The sequence below is a fragment of the Mytilus californianus genome, unplaced genomic scaffold (assembly GCF_021869535.1).
Source record: "Mytilus californianus isolate M0D057914Y unplaced genomic scaffold, xbMytCali1.0.p SCAF_3, whole genome shotgun sequence".
Taxonomy (NCBI): Eukaryota; Metazoa; Mollusca; class Bivalvia; order Mytilida; family Mytilidae; genus Mytilus; species Mytilus californianus.
This window is the reverse complement of record NW_026262679.1, coordinates 36,242,605-36,262,307: the sequence shown is the minus strand read 5'-3', so window position 1 is coordinate 36,262,307 and position 19,703 is coordinate 36,242,605. Positions and strand designations below refer to the sequence as shown.

At 32.6% G+C, this 19,703-nt stretch overlaps 1 protein-coding gene across 1 annotated transcript in view; it reads left to right on the top strand.

Annotated features, from left to right (window-relative positions):
* LOC127733469 (uncharacterized) overlaps nucleotides 1–13,246 on the top strand; it is a 77,079-nt gene extending 63,833 nt beyond the window's left edge. Inside the window, exons 2-8 of the mRNA XM_052242824.1 lie at nucleotides 4,336–4,579; nucleotides 6,059–6,175; nucleotides 7,838–8,468; nucleotides 9,983–10,148; nucleotides 11,460–11,648; nucleotides 12,034–12,248; nucleotides 12,564–13,246. Of these exons, the coding sequence (XP_052098784.1) occupies nucleotides 4,336–4,579; nucleotides 6,059–6,175; nucleotides 7,838–8,468; nucleotides 9,983–10,148; nucleotides 11,460–11,648; nucleotides 12,034–12,248; nucleotides 12,564–13,204 (2,203 nt within the window). The 3' untranslated portion in view covers nucleotides 13,205–13,246. The remainder of the gene's footprint in view (nucleotides 1–4,335; nucleotides 4,580–6,058; nucleotides 6,176–7,837; nucleotides 8,469–9,982; nucleotides 10,149–11,459; nucleotides 11,649–12,033; nucleotides 12,249–12,563) is intronic.
* The last annotated feature ends 6,457 nt before the right edge of the window (nucleotides 13,247–19,703 follow it).

Below are 19,703 nucleotides of genomic sequence, written 5' to 3'. Positions count from 1 at the left end.
TTACGGAGTGTCATTTTTAATCTTTCCTCCTCATAACTCTGTTGGAGCAGTTTCTACGTAAGGAGCACACTCCTGTATATGAAGTCAGTATAGTGTAAACATGCACGAGCATAACATCATCATAGATACCATGCATGATTGAAGTTTTTGTACGCCAGACGCGCGGTTTATCGTTATAAGACTCATCAGTGACGCTCGAATAAAAAAAAATTAAAAATTGCCAAATTAAGCATGAGGTTGAAGATCATTGGAGACCAATAATTCCGAAAGGTTTTGCCAAAAACATCTAAGCAAATCTATTCCTGAGGTAGAAAAATCCTTAATATTTCAATTTGTAAACAGTTTATTTATAATTATGACCATATTAGTGATAATTCATGTCAACGCAGAAAAGCTAACCACTGGGCTGTTGATGCCCTTGGGTTAGAAACCTCCAACAGCAGTGGAATCGACCCAGTGGTTGGAAAAAAACTCATCATAGATACCAGGATGAAAATTTTTAAACGCCAGACGTGCGTTTCGTCTAAATACAATAATGCTCGAATCAAAAAATTTTAAAATGTCAAACAAAGCACGATGTTCTTTCATTTTTCTTTTTACCCAGTCTGTATTGTTTTACAGACCCTTCTGCAGTAAGACAAGATAGGCTTATAACTACATACACTAAGTCGGATTCTTTGGCAAATATATATTGAGAAAATAAAAGATTTGAATAGTTTACTAAAGAAAATAACGTTTTATATCAGGGTGAAAATCATTTACTATTTATCGTTCCAGAAAAGCGCTTAGAACGCATGCAATTTACAAAGTTTTGTTTTCATTTTGTACCACTATGCAAGTCGTTTACAAGAAAACCATTGTGGGGAAAAGCAAATAAATGTTCTTTTTCAGATAAAAAATGATATTGGTAATTCTGGTTGTGTTTCTTGCACGGATTGCATTTGCCAGTAACTCGTCCTGTCGGGTGACGTCACTAAGATATGAAAAACAATCACAGTAAGTAAATTGTCAACAATCAATATCTCTGTCAATCCGAGTATAGATTATTTATCTTTCAGCACTTTAATGTCTTAACTATTTCAATCCTGCTGTTATTATACTGTCGATCTTCGACATTGTCTCTAATAATCTTGGGTATCTAAGATTTCAGCATTTAAATGTCTAGCAATTCTTGCGAGAAAAAAAAATGGTATCACGCCAATGTCTTAATTATTTCATGTGCAAGTAAACTGTTAGCATTCTAATGTCTTTAATAATTGTTGTTGTTGTTGTTATTGGTTTTGGTAGGCGGATTACTTATATAGTAATTTCGCTTTAAATTCATATAACATAGATATTATGTATATACACTCATTCCTTAATGCAGTTTTATTACATTTTGGCGAGTATTTATAGCTGTTCTTTTCCATAACGGTCGCGTATATTACTCCGAATAACATTCCAAAGACATACTGGTATTTAGTGATTCCTCCGTCCTTGACGAGAAAAAAAACCACTTCTATCATTGAATGATAAATTACCCTACCTACACCTTTAGTCGCCTATTCAGATATATATACATGTAATATATGGAAGAAGAAAAAATAGAAAAATATGAAAAAATATTAGTACCAGTATATTATTAAAACAATGCAACTGTTTGATTTTGTGTTAAGTGGAGAGATTTTCAGCGAAACAATAGTGCAGGGTTGTGCATATATTTACAATATTCAGTGTTTGTCTGTCTAACTAAAATATCCTCTTTTACAAATTTTAGTGACACCGTCATAGAAAAGGATTTAGCACATGCTTCTATTCTGAAATATATGAGCTTAATGTGTTTTTTGTTATTTTTATAAAAAAATTTAATAATATGAATGTAATTGTCAGTTTGTGAGACACTGAAAGTGATATTGTATTTTCTTTTGTTCTTACTGTTTCTTTTGTTTTAACATATACTGTTAAATTATAAAAACAAATCTTAGTGACACCGTCATAGAAAAGGCTGTAGCAAATGCTTCTATTCCTAAATATATGAGCTTAGTGAGGTTTTTTTTTTTGTTTGTTTGTTTTTCTTAATTTCTAATAATATGACCGTAATTGTCGGTTTGTAAGACTCTAAAAGTGATATTGTGTATTTTTTTTTTTTTTTTTTTTTTTTTATTTCTTTTTTTTTTTAACATTTACTGTTAAATTATTAAGTTTTATCATTAAATTAAGTCTTTAATGATCCTTGTATTTATCAATCCTTGTGTAAGTAAATGTTTAACACTCTTGTTTTTTTTAACATCCCGTACAAATAAACTGTCAACAATTAATGTTTGTATCGATTACTGCTGTAGGAAACTGTCAGCACTTTAACGATTCCTATACAAGTAAACTGTATACACTCTTAAGTTTTGTATAGATTCCTGTGTAAGTTAACTGTCAAAATTTAATGTGTTTATCAATCCTTGTGCAAGTAAACTGTCAACATTAGAATGTCTTAGGCGATTCTTGGTCAAGTAAAATATCAGCACTCTAGTATCTCTACTAATTCTTGTGTAGGTAAACTGTCAGCACTCTAAAATCTCTATCAATTCTTGTGCAAGTAAATTGTAAGCATTCAAATGTCTCTCAATTCTTGTTCAAGTAAACTCTCGGCGCTCTTTATGTATAGAACCACTAATTCGGCCTGAACATACAAGAAAGTAGTACATATTTTAAACAGAATAGTTCCTACGCATAGCTGTAACTTTGTCAATAAGTAAAACATTTGGGTAATTTTGGTTTCAAATGATAGCTTAAGGACTTGTGATAACTGCAGAATCCTTGTTAAAAGTTTCGTTTGAATGATAAAAAGTATATGAAATTAAGATAGGAGAGCATATTTGCCCTGTTGCTCAGATCAGAAGTACCTGTTTTTGTACAACCCCACTTCCAGGAGCCGCTCTAATATGCAATTAAAGGTATGTTGATTTTTTAGGACAGGTTAGGATAAGGTATAGTTTTGACATGAAATGATTATAACTTTATTTTAACTTAAGACAACATAGCTATGCATACTTGAAGTTTTAACATAGAAACCAAGGGTTCTGTGCATTACTGGTCTTATTCCTTTACTCGTAATCAAGCCGTGTGTAAGTAAACTGTTAACACTCTGATGACTGTCTCAATCCTTGTGTAAGTAAACGCTATTTCCTCAGTCATTATCTTCCCCATATTGTAAAGTAAAAAAAAAACGACTCCTTTTACTACAATATGTTGGATAATACTTTTTTTGTTACACATCTACAAAATGTGTTTATTACCGGAACGAATGTAATACACATTTCAATCATATATTTCTTAAAATTTTCTTGTTAAAATTACTGACTCTTTAAGGACATACAAAATCTTAATGACTCTCAATCCTTGTGTAAGAAAGGAAATAGGTCTTTTATGACTGTTTCAATCCTTCTGTAAGTAAACTGTTAGCACTCTAATGTCTGTGTTGTGTAAGTTTATTTCAACACTCTAATGAGGTCTCAATCTTTGAGCAAGTAATAAAACTGGCAGCCATCTAATTTCTTTGTCATTTCTGATGTAAGTAAACCTTTAGTACTCTAATTCTTTTTTTCAATTACTTCACAAACTTTTAGCAATCTAATATCATTATTAATCTTTGTGCAAGTCAACTGTCAGCACTCTACTGTCTTTATAAGTTCATTTCTTGCGTAAGTAAATGTTTATCACTCGAATGGCTCTTAGGTTCCTTTTATTACCTGTTTATGTCATGGTTAAGCATCATAGACATTTTTAAAGTAGCTGATAATATAGTACTGTAATCTAATAGCTTAAAATCTAGTTGTCATAAAAAAGAGGTCATGTTCATGTGTGAAATTTCAATCTAGAAGCGTAACTACCATTTACTGTGAAATATATACATTACACATATGTTAAGATTAGAGCATTGAATTGTATATTATATACAATATAGTACAAAAATTAGCTCCAAAGTGCCAGAACTGAAAATAAACAAGCTTGACATCAAACATAAGCTACAAAAATGAACTCCAAAGTGCCAAAGTGATATTAAACAAGCTTGATATCAAATATAAACTTTCAACCACCTTGTCAAAGAAACCTTTTTAATGAACAATACAATTTCAACCCATTACAGTTCTTAATGGCGAGAACTTTTATACATTCTTTGGAGTCAAGATTGTCTCCAAACGAAAGTGCCTGACTTCTAAAAAAAACTTAAATCTGATGGGCAGTGGATCATATAGGAAATGTCAATCCAAAAACAGTATATTATAATAAAACACTTACAGTTCCTTCTTCCTATTATAACCATTATTATTTCCAATAATATTAAATTTGATTGTTTTTCAGGATAACGCCAATACTTGAAAAACACGAAGCGCTTCTTTTAATGTTCCTTGGTTTTGGAGGTCTATCGTTCACCTTAGGGATAGTCCACTTTGCAGTTCGCCGATATATCTATCGTGATGCACATAGCTTAGATACAGTTTTTGACGCCGGTGGAAAAGTAACACTAGGTCTTACAGCTGTCACAGTGGCATCGCAAATGTTATGGCCGTCTGACTTTCTACAAAGTGCTACAATCATGAGTAAGGTGAGAAAACTTTAAAGTTGAACAGTTAAAGAGGTTTGATACATAGGACGCAATATACCCTTGATATGCATTAAAGAATATACGAAATCACCGGGGGCTAATTTTGCTTTTAGAAATTCGAAAACAAGATCCAACAATATATTTTCAGACTCTAGGAAAAAATTACAGTGACCACCAAAAATTTAATTAGAAATGTCAGTACGACATAAATAAGAAAATAGTCAACTACATATGAACATTCGTTTCATTATCTGCAGGGTTGAATATAAATTTAGATATAAACAATGATCCCTTAGGTGCAACATTCTGTAAAACAGTTCAGCGGGATTCATATGCATACCTGATTTGTAAATTATCAACAATTTAAAGACATACCAAATCTGCATGACCTAAACAAATTTATGGAAAAGTATACTTTAAGAAATGCAGTGAAACAAAATAACCAATAAACAATGTATTAAACTCTATTCAAATTTTATATGCTCAAACAGGAGATATTATGTGACATCAAGATCTGGTGTACCAACAAGGTTGGCATCTTCTACTATCAATGCATCATCGCGTAATATTGTTGTAATCTTATGACAAGGAACATGCCAACATCGGTAATAATATCTGATGAACGATAATGGATATGTGGGATCTTTCATAGCGAAAATATGTCTATCTTGTAAGGTATTCGCTATCCATGCGCCTCTACAAGTGAAATCTCTACACAAAGACAATGTTTTGAAATATCGTGTTAATCAAGATACGTACCTCATACGCTTTGAAGGAACATGCATTGCTATCCAGAGTGGAAAGTTAAAAAAGCAAAACTGAAAAATCCGTTTCTTTGTCTTAAATCCCAGTTATAAGTCCGTAAAAAAAGACCTAGACACTAAGCATGTTTTATACTTTGTATTACTAGTATTTATGTATTTCGAGGGATATTTGAGATCTTATCTTCGATGAATTAGAATTATCATCAGTAATACGGAAAATTAGAAATAAATAGTTTTTATTAAAAACAAATTCCTCATGTTATATTCTGCTTCATATCAGTACTAAAGGGTGTTAATAAATTGTTTATTAAAATACGGAATATTTGATGGAACACCAATCTTCCAAATTTAACACATATGTTGTCGACTAAAACGTCAATACTGCAATGATCTATTTTCTATATTTGGTGTTTGAGTCATTGTAGTTAAGAAAGGAAATTTTTTTCTTCGCCAAGGATCTACTTATACGATTCATATTATAGAAGCACTGTTACTGATTCAATTTAATATAACTATGAAACGTGTAGAGGAGAGAAAAAGTTGAAAGCAATATTTACTGCAACAGTAATTTACCGATGTTCAAATCTCATAAATCGACCAAGAAAATATACCTTCTATCATCTAAAAGCTAGAAAAGGGCAGCATTTTATCAAAACATGTTGCATGGTCATTACAGGCTTTGTTATAGTAATTTATGTTTGTTATTATATTTCAGACAGGACTGGGAGGCTCATTATTTTATGCAGTATCAATTGTGTTGGATATTTTAATGTTCCCGGTACTTTCATTAACACTTAAGACTAGGGCACCGGGTGCTAAAACTTTCCTGCAGGTAAATATGTATATATATATAAACAAGTCTAAATTGAAAACAACGTTCAAACCTTTAATTGCGTTGGATAAAAACCGCAATTTTTATACGTGTGCATGCAAAACAAATCTCTTTTTAGGGGTTTCTAAATACAGCACAAACAACATTTTCCAAAAGACCAAAAAAGTGAAAAAGTATATTTTAACAAAACGCAATTGACTAGCAGGTCGAACAACAGATGTTCTTAAACCCTGCTGACCGCCATGGCGATTGCCAAATAAACGGATCACCAGATGTAACAATATATATATATATATATATATATATATTTGTTTTGACTTTTTTTGTTCAATTCTATCAGGTTGTTAGATGATATTTTCTATATCAGATGTAATTTCAGCCGTATGTCATCATATCAGCGTGAGACTTGGGACTTGATGGCGACAGAGGACTGAATATAAATCTGACAGGAAACTCGATAGTTGATAGCGACCGCGGAATGATTATACATCTGATAGAGAAAATGTTGATGTCTTGATCCTTTTATCACATTATCAGAAAATTAAAAATCTGTATATAAATAAGAAGATGTGGTATGAGTGCCAATGGGACAACTATCCATACAAGTCACAATGTGTAAAAAGTAAACAATTATATGTCAAAGAACGGCCTATAACACGGAGCCTTGGCTCACACCGAATAGCAAGCTATAAAGGTCCCCAAAAAGACTAGTGTAAAACAATTCAAACAGGAAAACCAACTATATGTATTTATTTCATGGAATATCAACATCATCTATACATACTTTATATTAATCTTGTACTGCAAGACAGACTTTTTCCTGAAGTTTAATAATGTTTGAACAGTAAAACGAATAAAAATACACATTTGAATAGAACTAATAGTTGATGGCCCCGTAGTAGAACTAAATTGGTGAAATAATTTGAACGTTGAATTAGTTTCATAGATAATATGCTAAACACTTTGGTATGTTATATATACTGTGTGATTTGTTATGCATTTTTCATAAAATATCTTGCTTGTATATTTTGTTTTTCATCATTGTTACTTTTTTCATCAGAAAACATATATTAAGTGTGAATTTCCAAGACAATGCGGACTGATATTTGATAAAAAAAAATGAAACAGGAGATAAATGAATACATGTATCAAAAAGAGGGTAAAATAGATGATAGAATAGATCTGCCATTAAAACAAAACACCTTAATATATACCAATTACATCACCTCTCAAATCTTTTTAAGTCCTTGACTGGATTTGTTCTTCTATGACATGGATGAAATATGTTGGTATATGCCAATAGGTCACAACCTACAAACAACATACAACAAAAATAGTGAAATAGAGAGGTCAACATACAGTCTTAAAGCTGAAGCCCGTCTCCTGGTGCGGGATTTTCTCGCTGTGTTGAAGACCCATTGGTAATCTTGGGCTGTTTCAGCTCTTTGGTCGGGTTGTTGTCTCTTTGACACATTCCCCGTTTCCATTCTCAATTTTATTAAATAATATAACATATTTAAAGCAAGACAGAAATCAAAAGTTTCCGGGGAACCGTCATTGAAACCATGTGCTAACAATTTTCCACATATCTGGACAGAAATATTGACATGTAGTCAATCATACAATTTTTCTTCAGTCTACGATATTTTTTGTAAATTTCAGATTATTTACGCACGCTTTGGAAAAGGAGCACATATTGTGTTTTGTTGTATTGCACTGTTTACTAATTCAATAACAGTGATGGCGCTTATCTTAGCAGCTAGAGCCGCCATTTATGTTCTAGTGAAGGATGTTTCGGACGAAATGATTCTTCTTTTGTTGGCTTTTCTTTTTGGTTCATATTGTTTTATTGGTGGACTTGGTACTACCTTTTACATATCATATTTTAACACGGCTTTGACATTCGTCAGTGTTCTAGTGTTTATTGTACATGTTACATATAAAGAAACTGATAACATATTCGTAATGAAGGAAAATATGTACGAGGCCATGAAATGTGTACACGGTCCTGATGGTAATTATCAAAACTCATTTATGACATTTAGATCTCGAGGAGGTTTGATATTTGGAGTAGTTATGTTTCTAATGTCAACATCGGTGAGTTTTTTAGACCAAGCAAACTGGCAAAGTCGAATTGCAGCCAAGCCCTTCCAGGGTGTTGCAGGCTTTTTCATTGCTGCCTACCTTTGGTTTGCTATTCCATTGACGATTACTATTACGTCAACTACAGTTTACATGTCCATGAGCTATCAGAATGGAACACATCTACTGAGCCCTTTAGATATAGATTCTGGTAAGTAAATACTTCATTTTACGGCTCATTTCGTATACTAGTACTTATCAAGGGTTAGTCATGTACTTGGTGTCAAATATAAATACGTATGACTGACTCGGCTACGATCAAATGTAACGCAATTCTTTAGAACCGCGACTTTGATAAGTCGGCGTTTTCTTTTATTGAGGAATTAAAATACACTGTTTACCTACCGAAATGCCCAGTATGGTTACAGATATTTGTTTATAAAAAAAAATCATTTAACAGGCACAATTGATCAATTAAAATAGAATTGAATTAACAATAATAATAATCTAAATATTTGCATATATCGGTTTTTCGCTATAGTAATTGCAACCGTAATATCAACGATTGACGTCAATAAATTTAATGATACAATACATTTATTTCTTTAACAGACAAGTTACTAGTAGGTAGTTGTAATAAAACTTTTGTAAGTTTCCGGACAAAATTATATATAGCACAAAAATCCAGATTGGCAAGTCAAGTAGAATAAAGTATTACATTCAAAGATCTTCCCTTTCTTTTCGATCCCTCTTTAATAGTAATTTTTAGGCTCCTATGATATGTAAATACACAAGCAATATGGAAGGAAAACATATTGAAATTCTTACTGATTGTAGCGTGGCGCTTCACTTCCAATGGCAAATATTCCTATCATATTCAGCAAAAAGATAAGTTAAATAATTTATCAATGAAGTCCAAAGAACAATCGGATACGGCTGCCAGTAGAAAATAGTGTCATGCTGGATAGGTTCGAAACGAAGCAGTACACGAATCCACTTTTGCATCCCTTACGATGAGCTTTTGTTTACATATTTCGAACTAATAATGTATTTCTTATACCGGTATTCTGAACGGAAATTATCTGATTGCTACAAGTCATTCAGAAACATTTAAACTAGATTTTCTATCATGCATCTCATGAGGGCGGTTGTTTCTGACACAGCGCGGGAGGTCACGGGTTCAATGTAATTCTCCCTCCGAACTATTATTTGTTTACTAATACTCTACAAATTCCATCATTTTACCTTATTCAGTTTTAGATACTTTGCCAGTGAAATGACGTCTTTATGCATTGATCTTTTATTCTACTTTTGCTAACACTTTGATGATTGCGCTACAGCTTTGATATGTTCAAATCGTGATAAGAATCAATACCATGTGCGCAAAAAGCACGTTTTAAAATAATATGACTCAGCCTGACATGATTTCGTTTGGATAAGTTGCTTTCTAATTGATGTTACCACACATGTCATTTTATTCATCTTTTTTGTTTGAACTAGCAAATAATACACGATTTAGAAAGACATTTTCAGAAGCAACTTAAGCCATAGACTGTGAAACCTGAAGGAACATGTTGAGGATTTACATAGCATATTAAATTGATATATGCTAGTTTTATGACAATTTGGATAGTCTTGTGGTACGCTAATTTTAGTCGATTTTCTAGTAGTCGATTGTGAATGTATTGTTGCGCTTAATATCATTCCGCAATCACTTATTTTTAGGATTTATTACTCCATATGTAATGGAAGCTGTGATGGGTAAGACAGGAGCTTACATGTTGATTACCATGGTAACGATGGCATTGATGTCCACAGGTTCAGGGGAAGTAATGGCCGTATCATCGATAATAGTTTATGATATTTATAAGGTTTATATCAATCCATACAGGTAATTTGTAACAAATGACAAACTAAAGGTTATATCTTTTACCAGGCTTTTTAATTTTGTAATTAAGTCACTTCAGCTTTTTTTGCGCTTTATAATCTAGTCTATCATGAATATCCAGAAATTATGTACAAAATTACATTCCCAAAAAATGTGACATTTTTTCTCTGATTTCTGATCAAATTGTACACAGTTCAGTTTCTTTTAATGCACAATTTAATAAAAATAAATTACATGGTAGAATCATATGAACAATCTTGAAATCGAAATTTTGTAAAAACGAGTTTCTGGTTATAAAGAAAAAACATGGAGTAAATAGTATTCCAAACTTCAATCTGCATATCAAAATCTATTTCCCATTTATTTACAGGATTTTGGTTACTTTTGAACTTTATCTACCAATTTATTTTCAATATTGTCAGATTTAGGACCTTCTATCATACTTTTCCATCTATTTGGAATTGCACTAATAATACCATAAAACTCTACAAAATTAGTATTGATATTAAACTTTTTTATAAATTCTCAATATGAGGATAATGTATTATTATATGACACCAGATCACTCATAAAGAATACACAATTTTCAATATATCTAAACTTCAAAATCATCTTGCCATCTGTTTTGATGTTTTGGTTCAGCCATATTGACTGACATGGACTGGGCCAGAATATCAGTACTGTTTTCAACCTTAAACGTATTTTGCAACTTGGAAAAATTTACAAGAATATCATGCCAAAAGGGATGACTTTCTTAGCCAAATAAAGTAGTCCATCTTGACTTAAGTGCAAAATTTTGTCTCCCCCAAATTTTTGTATATAACTTAGAAGCAAAACATTCCAATGTGAGTAATTTTGTGGATCTAATAATTTATACAGATTTACTGGAGTTACAGCCTATGATTTGGAGTTTGAACTTGATTCATGGAACCTTGATAAAATCTGCACTCATTTACTAGATTTTAAACATTGTTTTTATTGTTTATAGTGAATATCTATCCAGTTGGATCATTATGATGTTAATCCATACATGTGATTCATAACAGTAAAAAACAAGTATGTTATAAAACCCATTTGAATACCAAACACTCGACGATATACTTCATCACTAACATTATTGAAAAGCCAAAACATAATGACTTTTATAATTTCTTTGTTTATACTAGTAGTGGATTTTCTTTAGTTTTAGGACTAAAAATTGAAAGTATACAACCGACAAATACACTCTGTTCTTTTATCAATACTAGCAGTAGTATATCATACATACAGATGATGTTACACTAGTATGGTTATATTTACTTTGAACATTGGCAGGAAAGGTATATATATAACACAGTGTCCATTGTGCGGGAAAGAAAAGTCGCATACAGATAATACAGCAAACTCAGACCAGATCTGTAAATGTCCTTCAGTTTTTACATGTAAAGCCTGTGAAAAAGATGTCGTTGTCCGACTGAAGGCTGAGCAATTGATGCATCCATACGAATGTAGTGTTCATGGTCGGTATGTATAATTAATAAGGTAACTAAAATATAATCACAATTAAGATATGTGTGTATTCAAGTACAAAGCAGATGTCATTTGTCAGTGAAATAGAGTTACGCATCATACATCTTAAAACAAGAACTTAAAAATTGAACAAATGTTTTAAAAGCTGGAAATATCAATATGATTTTTGATTGTGTTTGTAGCAATTTACCTTCCTTTAGATACACCTGCCTCAAACCGGTTTATTTTATTACATACTGTATCCAATATACTGATTTAAACACTGGTCAATTTGGCTGCTGACCATGCGAACGAATGAAATCATTCCTTTGTAAGGAAGGTTCAACCGCACAAGATTGTGTAGTTTTGTGTGTTTATTTATTTATGTTTACTTGTTTAGGTATCGACGATATGAAGACGAACTATTACACTACAAAAGCTGGTGCATGATATTGGTAACAATTGCCATAGTGCCATATGGACTCCTTATTATTAACAGTGGTGTAAATTTAAACTGGGTTATTTTTACACTGCAGGGTGTTCTCAACGCATTTCCCTTTCCACTTCTAATGACTATTGTATGGTCAAAGTGTACAGCAAAAGCAGTAATTACAGGTACATTTTTTATAGCTAATGGATCTTTCTGATTTTGGGAATACAAATTTGCAGAATGCAATTACAGTTATATGACATATTTAAGCTGAAAGTATACTGATAAAATCAAACACACTTGTATATTGTAATTTCATAATTTCATCCGACTAAAGGCATTCAAAATAATGATTTAAGATTGGCGTTTTCTCCCCCTTATGGTTATTTTCGCATCTGTAAACGTTTATCCAGGAAATCGCATTTTGGTTATTGACGAATAGAGTATGTGTACTTAGTAATGATAAATTTTGTAATGTCAAATTCGAATATTCATTTTAGGTAGTATAATGGGAGTATTTGGATATGTTGCTGGAGTACTAATTGTAGCCGAGTTAATGTATGAAGGAGGGTTAGGTAACTTTCTAACCAATACTTCCTCAGATTACAGCCTATTAGGAGGAATAACTTCCGCTGTAATCATGAGTGTCAGTTCTACAATAATCATATCGCTCTGCACACATAATATTAAGACAATACATGATGCTGAAAGGGTTTGGGATAAAACGCTATCAATTGACAATCCGCTTAATCCTTGGAGATGCATTTACGGAGAAGAACTTGCAAATATAAATGTTTCAGAAGATATCAAAGTTAATACAACTCATATGACCAAAATTTTCAGAAGCGCACGGATACTGGCAGTAGTTGGTGGTTTAATAAGTTTTGTGATATTTGGAGTAGTCATTCCTGCCAACGTTTTATCATTAGAAATATTGACTTTTGATCAGTTTTCATCATGGACGTTTGCTTGTCAAGTCTGGGTAATAATTGCTGCTGCGTTTGCTATAGTGGTGCCTCCAGTCGAGGAAACAGTACAAATTGTAAGGTTCTATATCAGGAACAAGCGAAACGAGTTTCTTAATAAGGAAGAATATACGCTTTCTGGGAGTAAGCAAAGCTTGGTAGATATAGAATATTGAGTGTTTACATCGATGAAAAATAAAAATTTGGGAGCTACTGTCGTCGGTAAAATATCATATAATAAAAAGTTTCCATATAAAAAAAATGTCCTCTATGTCATATTACAGTGATCTCTGTTTGTATGTGCATAATAGTGTGTACTTAGTTACAAAGATTAACCCAACATCTTTAACTATTTGACAACTCGTTTTTTTCTTATCTGATTTGATAATCGACTTTGTGTGAAATTTCTCAATGTCTAAATTAGTGTACAAAAATATGAAAAAAATTGGCATCCCAGTTAATGTGGGAAATTAAATGATTTCTACATTTCCAAGATAGTGATAAAATGGGAGAAGATGCCATTAGGAAATGGAAACCATAAAAGACTAACAACAGCCCTCAAAACATTACCAGGAAAAATCAATAGAAACCAATATCGAACTCTAGGGCTCCGGAAGGGATTAGCAATTCCTGTTCCACAAGTGACACCCGTCGCGTTAGCAAATTTTCTGCACCTGTTCCGATGGAGGATAACCAATTTTGAGTACTGAATTCGACCTACAGTTTTCAAACATTCTTAAATATTGCATTATCTTTTGCAGACGTGTACCCTCACTTTGTGTTCACATGTAGAGACCTTTTTGCACAAACGTCCAGATATCAAAAGCATTTTACAGACCAAAACTGTCTGACAAAACCTTTGGGCAGGGGGTAAAGAAAACAAAGAAATTTTTATTTTGGCTATCTTTCACTCCTTTCGGCTTACATTTTGAAAAATATTAAAGATAAACAGATTCGCATAGAGCAAACAGCAAACAGCAAACAGAACAAGAGATGCTCGTCCTTTGCATATTTAAATTGTTAAAAGAATAAAATAGAGTTTGAAGAATGCATTAAATTAGAGTCTTTGAACCCCAAGAAAAACCCGATGTCTTCAATCGTGTTCCTTATGATTGAATTTGCCATGGACGTGACAAGAGGACATCACGTTTCGCTTGATATTATTGTCAGACAAATTTGGTCGAGATAAAAATCGAACACGTTTGAGCAAAGAAAATAATCGGAAATGTCTGAAAAAAATGGACACGTTTGGGGGATGGATATGATTAATTAATTGTTGGTTACTCAGCGTCCAGTGGCAAATATTTCATGGATGGTCAGGACGAGACCAAATTAACAGTGAATACAACAAGTATGCCCTGTAATAGAGATTATTTCCAAAATTATTTTGGTCATATAACTTTAATCTTGTGCTGTCATAAAAACCCTCCACGACAGAATCACATCATCAAAATGCTGAACTTTTTGATCGACAGTATATTTGTTGAATTTGTTGGATGGATATTTCAACAGTCAGTTGGTATTTTAATGGATACTTATTGTTCACCACTACTGGCCGACTTGTTTTTTATTCATATGAAGCTGAATGCATACAAAAAAAAACATCTTGCAAAGTTCTTTAATGTCACTTTCAGATATATTGATGATGTCTTGTCAACCAACATTTTAGTGAGTGCTTGAATCTCATAAATCCAAGTGAACTTGAGATTAAGGATACTACTGAAACTAGAAGTCTGCTTTATATCTTGAACTAATCCTCAATATTGACACAGATGGACGACTTCTAACTAGAATCTATGACAAAAAGTAAAATAACTAAAATACCGAACTCCAAGAAAAATTAAAAAACGGAAGGTTCCTTATCAAATGGCAAAATAAAAGCTTAAACAGACCAAACGAATGAAAAACAACTGTCACATTCCTGACTTGGTACAGGCATTTCCTTATGTAGAAAATGGTTGATTAAAACTGGTTTTATACCTAGCTAAACCTCTCACTTGTATGACAGTCGCATAGAATTCCATTATATTGACAACAATGTGTGAAGTAAACAAACATACATAATAGGTAAACATGTCAAAAATAGGGGTACAGCAGTCAACATTGTGTTATAATTTTAATCACTATAAAAACAAACAACTATGTCAATAAAGAAAAACAAAATGGCATACAGACACTCTATACACAAAGCACATAATCAAAAATGAAAGACAAGAATACAAAAAATGACCATCGCACAATAACACAATGGCGGGATGTAAAAAAACCGAGCCATGCCAAAAGGATATTATCAAAAATGGACTAAACACTAAAGGTTAAACATATACAAAGCCAAATAAAAAGAACACTTTAACACTTAATTCAGATGATAAACAACGTCAGTATCTAGAATCTATACTTCAAGCCCTTCATGTATTATTTGTGAAGTTGATACGAAATATTTGTCAACAGGGTCTTGGTATCATCCGATGAAAAAGGAACGAGACGGTATTTGACATAACCCTGGTTCATCAACTTTCTGCTCAGACACGGGTGACGTTTGATAAAGTTTGAGTATCAGCTGCAAGCTCTTGAATACCTAATGAGTTGGGAAATGTATATCCAGTATGCAGGTGAAGTTGGTATATTGCTGTTAAATTGGGACAAATTTATAATTTCAAAATTAAAATCGTCTCGTTTGTCATTCTGGTATTGAGATGACCGGTTATGTCAAATTCGAGGTATAAGTCTAAAAATGAGACGGAGGAAGCCGTGTCTGATGTTTCTTTAATTTCCAGTTCTGGAGGATAAATTAATGGAACCCAAACAGAAAAGTTTGGATTGTTAATGGAAAGAACATCATCAATATATCTGAATGTGAAATTAAATGATCTGGCTTCTATGATCAAGAAGTGTCAAGTGTCAAGAAGGAACTCCGACTCATATGAAAATAAGAAGAGGTCGGCAAGAAGAGGCGCGCAGTTCTTTCATATAGGAATGCCGAAAATTTTGTTGAAAAATCTACCTCCAAATTTCAACAAATATGTTGTCAATAAGAAACTCCAGCATACTGATCACTTGTTCCTCGGTGTAGCATGTTTTACTGTTAACAAAACATGCCGTATGCTACCATTTTTATATTGAAAAGCATTGTGGATTATTTCTTTAAGACGATTTTTCAGTTTCACTTGGGGAATGGTGGTATAAAGTGTTGACAAATCAAAGATTTAATTTCAGAGAAAGATCGACATTTGAAATTATGCAGAAGTTCTTTAGAGTTTATTAGAATCCACATATGGTTAATACCACTACGCGAGTAAACAGTTTCAAAGTATTTCTGAAGACCTTCTTTCACTGTGGACGGAATTTTTGTCAATCTAATGGACAATTCCTTTATAGAACATGCAGACAAGCTGGTATTGTACTGTTGCTTGTACAGAATTTTGTGAAGCTTAGATATCCAATACAAACAAGGAAAGTCCTAAGATTTGCTGTTCAATGTAATGTTCATTGAAGCCATGAAGGACTCATGTTTCGCCAAAATCTCATCCTTGTCATATGATATGTTTTTGTATGTGGGATTACATGAGTGCTCATTTATTAATAATTCATTTACAAGACACTCGTAGTAGTACGATTTCCATACAAAAACAATAGTATTTGAAGCTTTGTCCGCAGGAACAACAACATATTTATTGTGAAGAGATGATAGACATTTCACAGCTTCTTTGACTCTGAATACGGACGTTGGTCGATCATTCACACAGTTTTTCAACTTTTAATTCGACGTTTCATCAAAGACCTGATTGCTAAACGTGCTAATTTCATCTTTCCAATTTCCTATTTCTCAGCAGTAACATACCATCTACCTAATCGTATGGCATTAACATATCTCAGTTGAAACATTACGCACGTATAGCCTTATACAAACTTCATTAGCAGTGGTGTTCTCCTTACACAAAAACTGCTCTTTCAGAGTTATTAGGAAAAACAACTGAAACAGAGACTACTTATTTATGTCTTACGGTCACCAGTACGAATTGGTTGACCGATACTGTATGTCTATGTGTCAACTCACTAGTGACATGTTTTCGCAGTCTTGGATTTTCAGATACCATAATATTAAAGCAGTCGCCAAATCTGTAATTTTACCGATTGTGTCCTATTCCCGATTGTGACCTTTTTTGATTCGTGTTGCGGGAGATGCATGAATAGTGGAAATACTAAACCTGTCGACGCATTCCGTCTCGCTCCTTTCAGAGTTCGTGTGATTCACTCTTTTTTTTTTTATTTACCTTGATTTGTCTTCTTAACAAATATATGAGATTTGAATATCGGTAAGCTAATGTTGTCTTGAATTATACTTTAAGATCTTGAAAATGCATAAGTGTAAGATATTCTATATAATTTGGTATTTTATCTGTGTCTATTATCTTCAAAATTTCAAGTCATTCTTTTAACGAATAATGTGATAGATTTGTTTTTTGTGTTTTATGAACTCCGTAAATTAGCCCTGATTACAAATCACGTAATAACTTTATATAGCACACAGCCATAAACATATATGATATAATGGTGCTGATAAGTTAGAAAAAACATTTGTCCTTTCAAAAGACACCTTTCAAGTAACGATTAAAATGATACAAAGTAAATGAAATTAAGTGTTTTCAAGAAGCGCCATCTCTACGATGGCTACCCTGTTCATGACTGAGAAGTGAAAAAAAATCAATACGTAAAATTGGGAGACAATTCTGCGCCTGTGTTAGTAACAAAAAAGCACAAGAATGTGTGAAATGCAATATAAGTTATTATGCTTTAATAATCATTTTAGTTGGGTCAATGCATAATAATTTTGTTCGGTTATGCTAACCGTATTGAGTATATAAATAATATAATGGTAAAAACACAAATGACATATAATTCACTTCTCAAAACCTCGTCGGCTATATACATGAATACTTCGCCCACTGACCGCGTATTTTGACCTTCACTCTTGATATGTATGCTCTACCCACTGATCGCGTAACGCGATGATTTATTGATTTTCCGTGTGGCTCATATTTTGATGTGGTCTTAAACTTGCTAAAGATGGAGATTGGTAAAATACGATTTGTCAATACAACTGATGAGGAAATCGAGCAAAACGTTTGAAAATGAATGCTGATAAAACAATAAAGCAGAACTGAAACGCATGGTTTATCCGTCTAATTACGAAGATGGAGAAGAAAATTGTATACTATTAATGATTATGCTTTGACCAAACTATCCACAGTTTGGTTTAAACTAAGACAGTTTTCGGGAGGATTTTATTTTATTTCATTCCATTAATTTTTTTCTATTACCATTTAGGTTTTTTAGGGTTTTCTGGGTGAAAAACATTTTTTTTTACATCTGTAATTAATTTTAATTTAATTTGATTTAATTTTATATATACATATATATTACAGAAAAGTACATTTCATATGCATTCCTCTCGATTTTTAGTTATCATTGTCATTGTCCTGCATGTAGATGTCAACACACTGGAATTTTCTACATGGAGACCAGTTAAACTTTTCGTATGTTGACTTCTATTTACTTGCTCTCTGGTCAATAAACTAAGGTCATCATGAGGCATTTCTTTTTGTAGCACACATAATTTAAAGTGGTTATCTACAGGCGCATGTTTTTGTAAGACGTTTACTTATTTTGAGCAGTTTCATTGGTTTGTGTACGGCGTACATGGTTATGACATCATTTGTTTATTGTTTGTTCGGTTTCTGTTTCATTTTTTCATATACCCGACCATTTTTTTTTTCTTTATATATTCAAAGTTAAGTAAACAGGGATAGAAAAAGGCTTTATTTTCCTGCATTTCTTTAACATTTAGGTTTTGTTCGAAGGATGGTATATCATATGCAAATCTGCAGTGTTAGATTTGTGATATCAGGTGAAAGGATGTGAATTTAGAATGTTTATGCCTCGTTAATAAGTAGTCGAGCATATAGAGTTTTCAGTGTTCGTCATTCCATGCTCCTGAAATAAGATAGTTGTCTGAATCTATTCCGAAATGCATGCAGTTATTGATTGGATTTTTGGTACATTAGTGCATAATGATGAATTACAGACTTAGTTTGTGTTCCGTTCCGGCTGATCTAATTTTCGCGGGGTAACGGCCCTCGGACGTAGAAAATTTCACGAAATTTATCAGTCTTTACTGTTTCTGTAATATCTGCGTAAATGGGTTTCATTAGTGTTTAATGAAGCCTTACAGATCGAGGAAATGTTCCTTCAACAGTAAGGCTGCAAGCGAGTGCTGTACCGAAACAAAATGTTTTCAACATTTTGCCTTGAGTTTTCAGTTAAATATATTTCATTTCATTTTTTAATATTTAGTAATTTTCGTAATTAAGACCATAGACGTCTCTGCTATTAAATATTAAATATTAAGTTATCAATTTAAGATTTTTCATATTTCTATATGTGACTAGCCATCAGATTTCCAGCCCTATGGAGGTACCTAGTCTAAAAGAGGGGCGAAAGATACCAGAGGGACATTCAAACTCATAAATCAAAAATAAACTGACAACGCCATGGCTAAAAAAGAAAAAGACAAACAGACAAACAATAGCACACAAAACACAACATAGAAAACTAAAGACTAAGCAACACGAACCCCACCAAAAACTGGAGGTGATCTCAGGTGCTCCAGAAGGG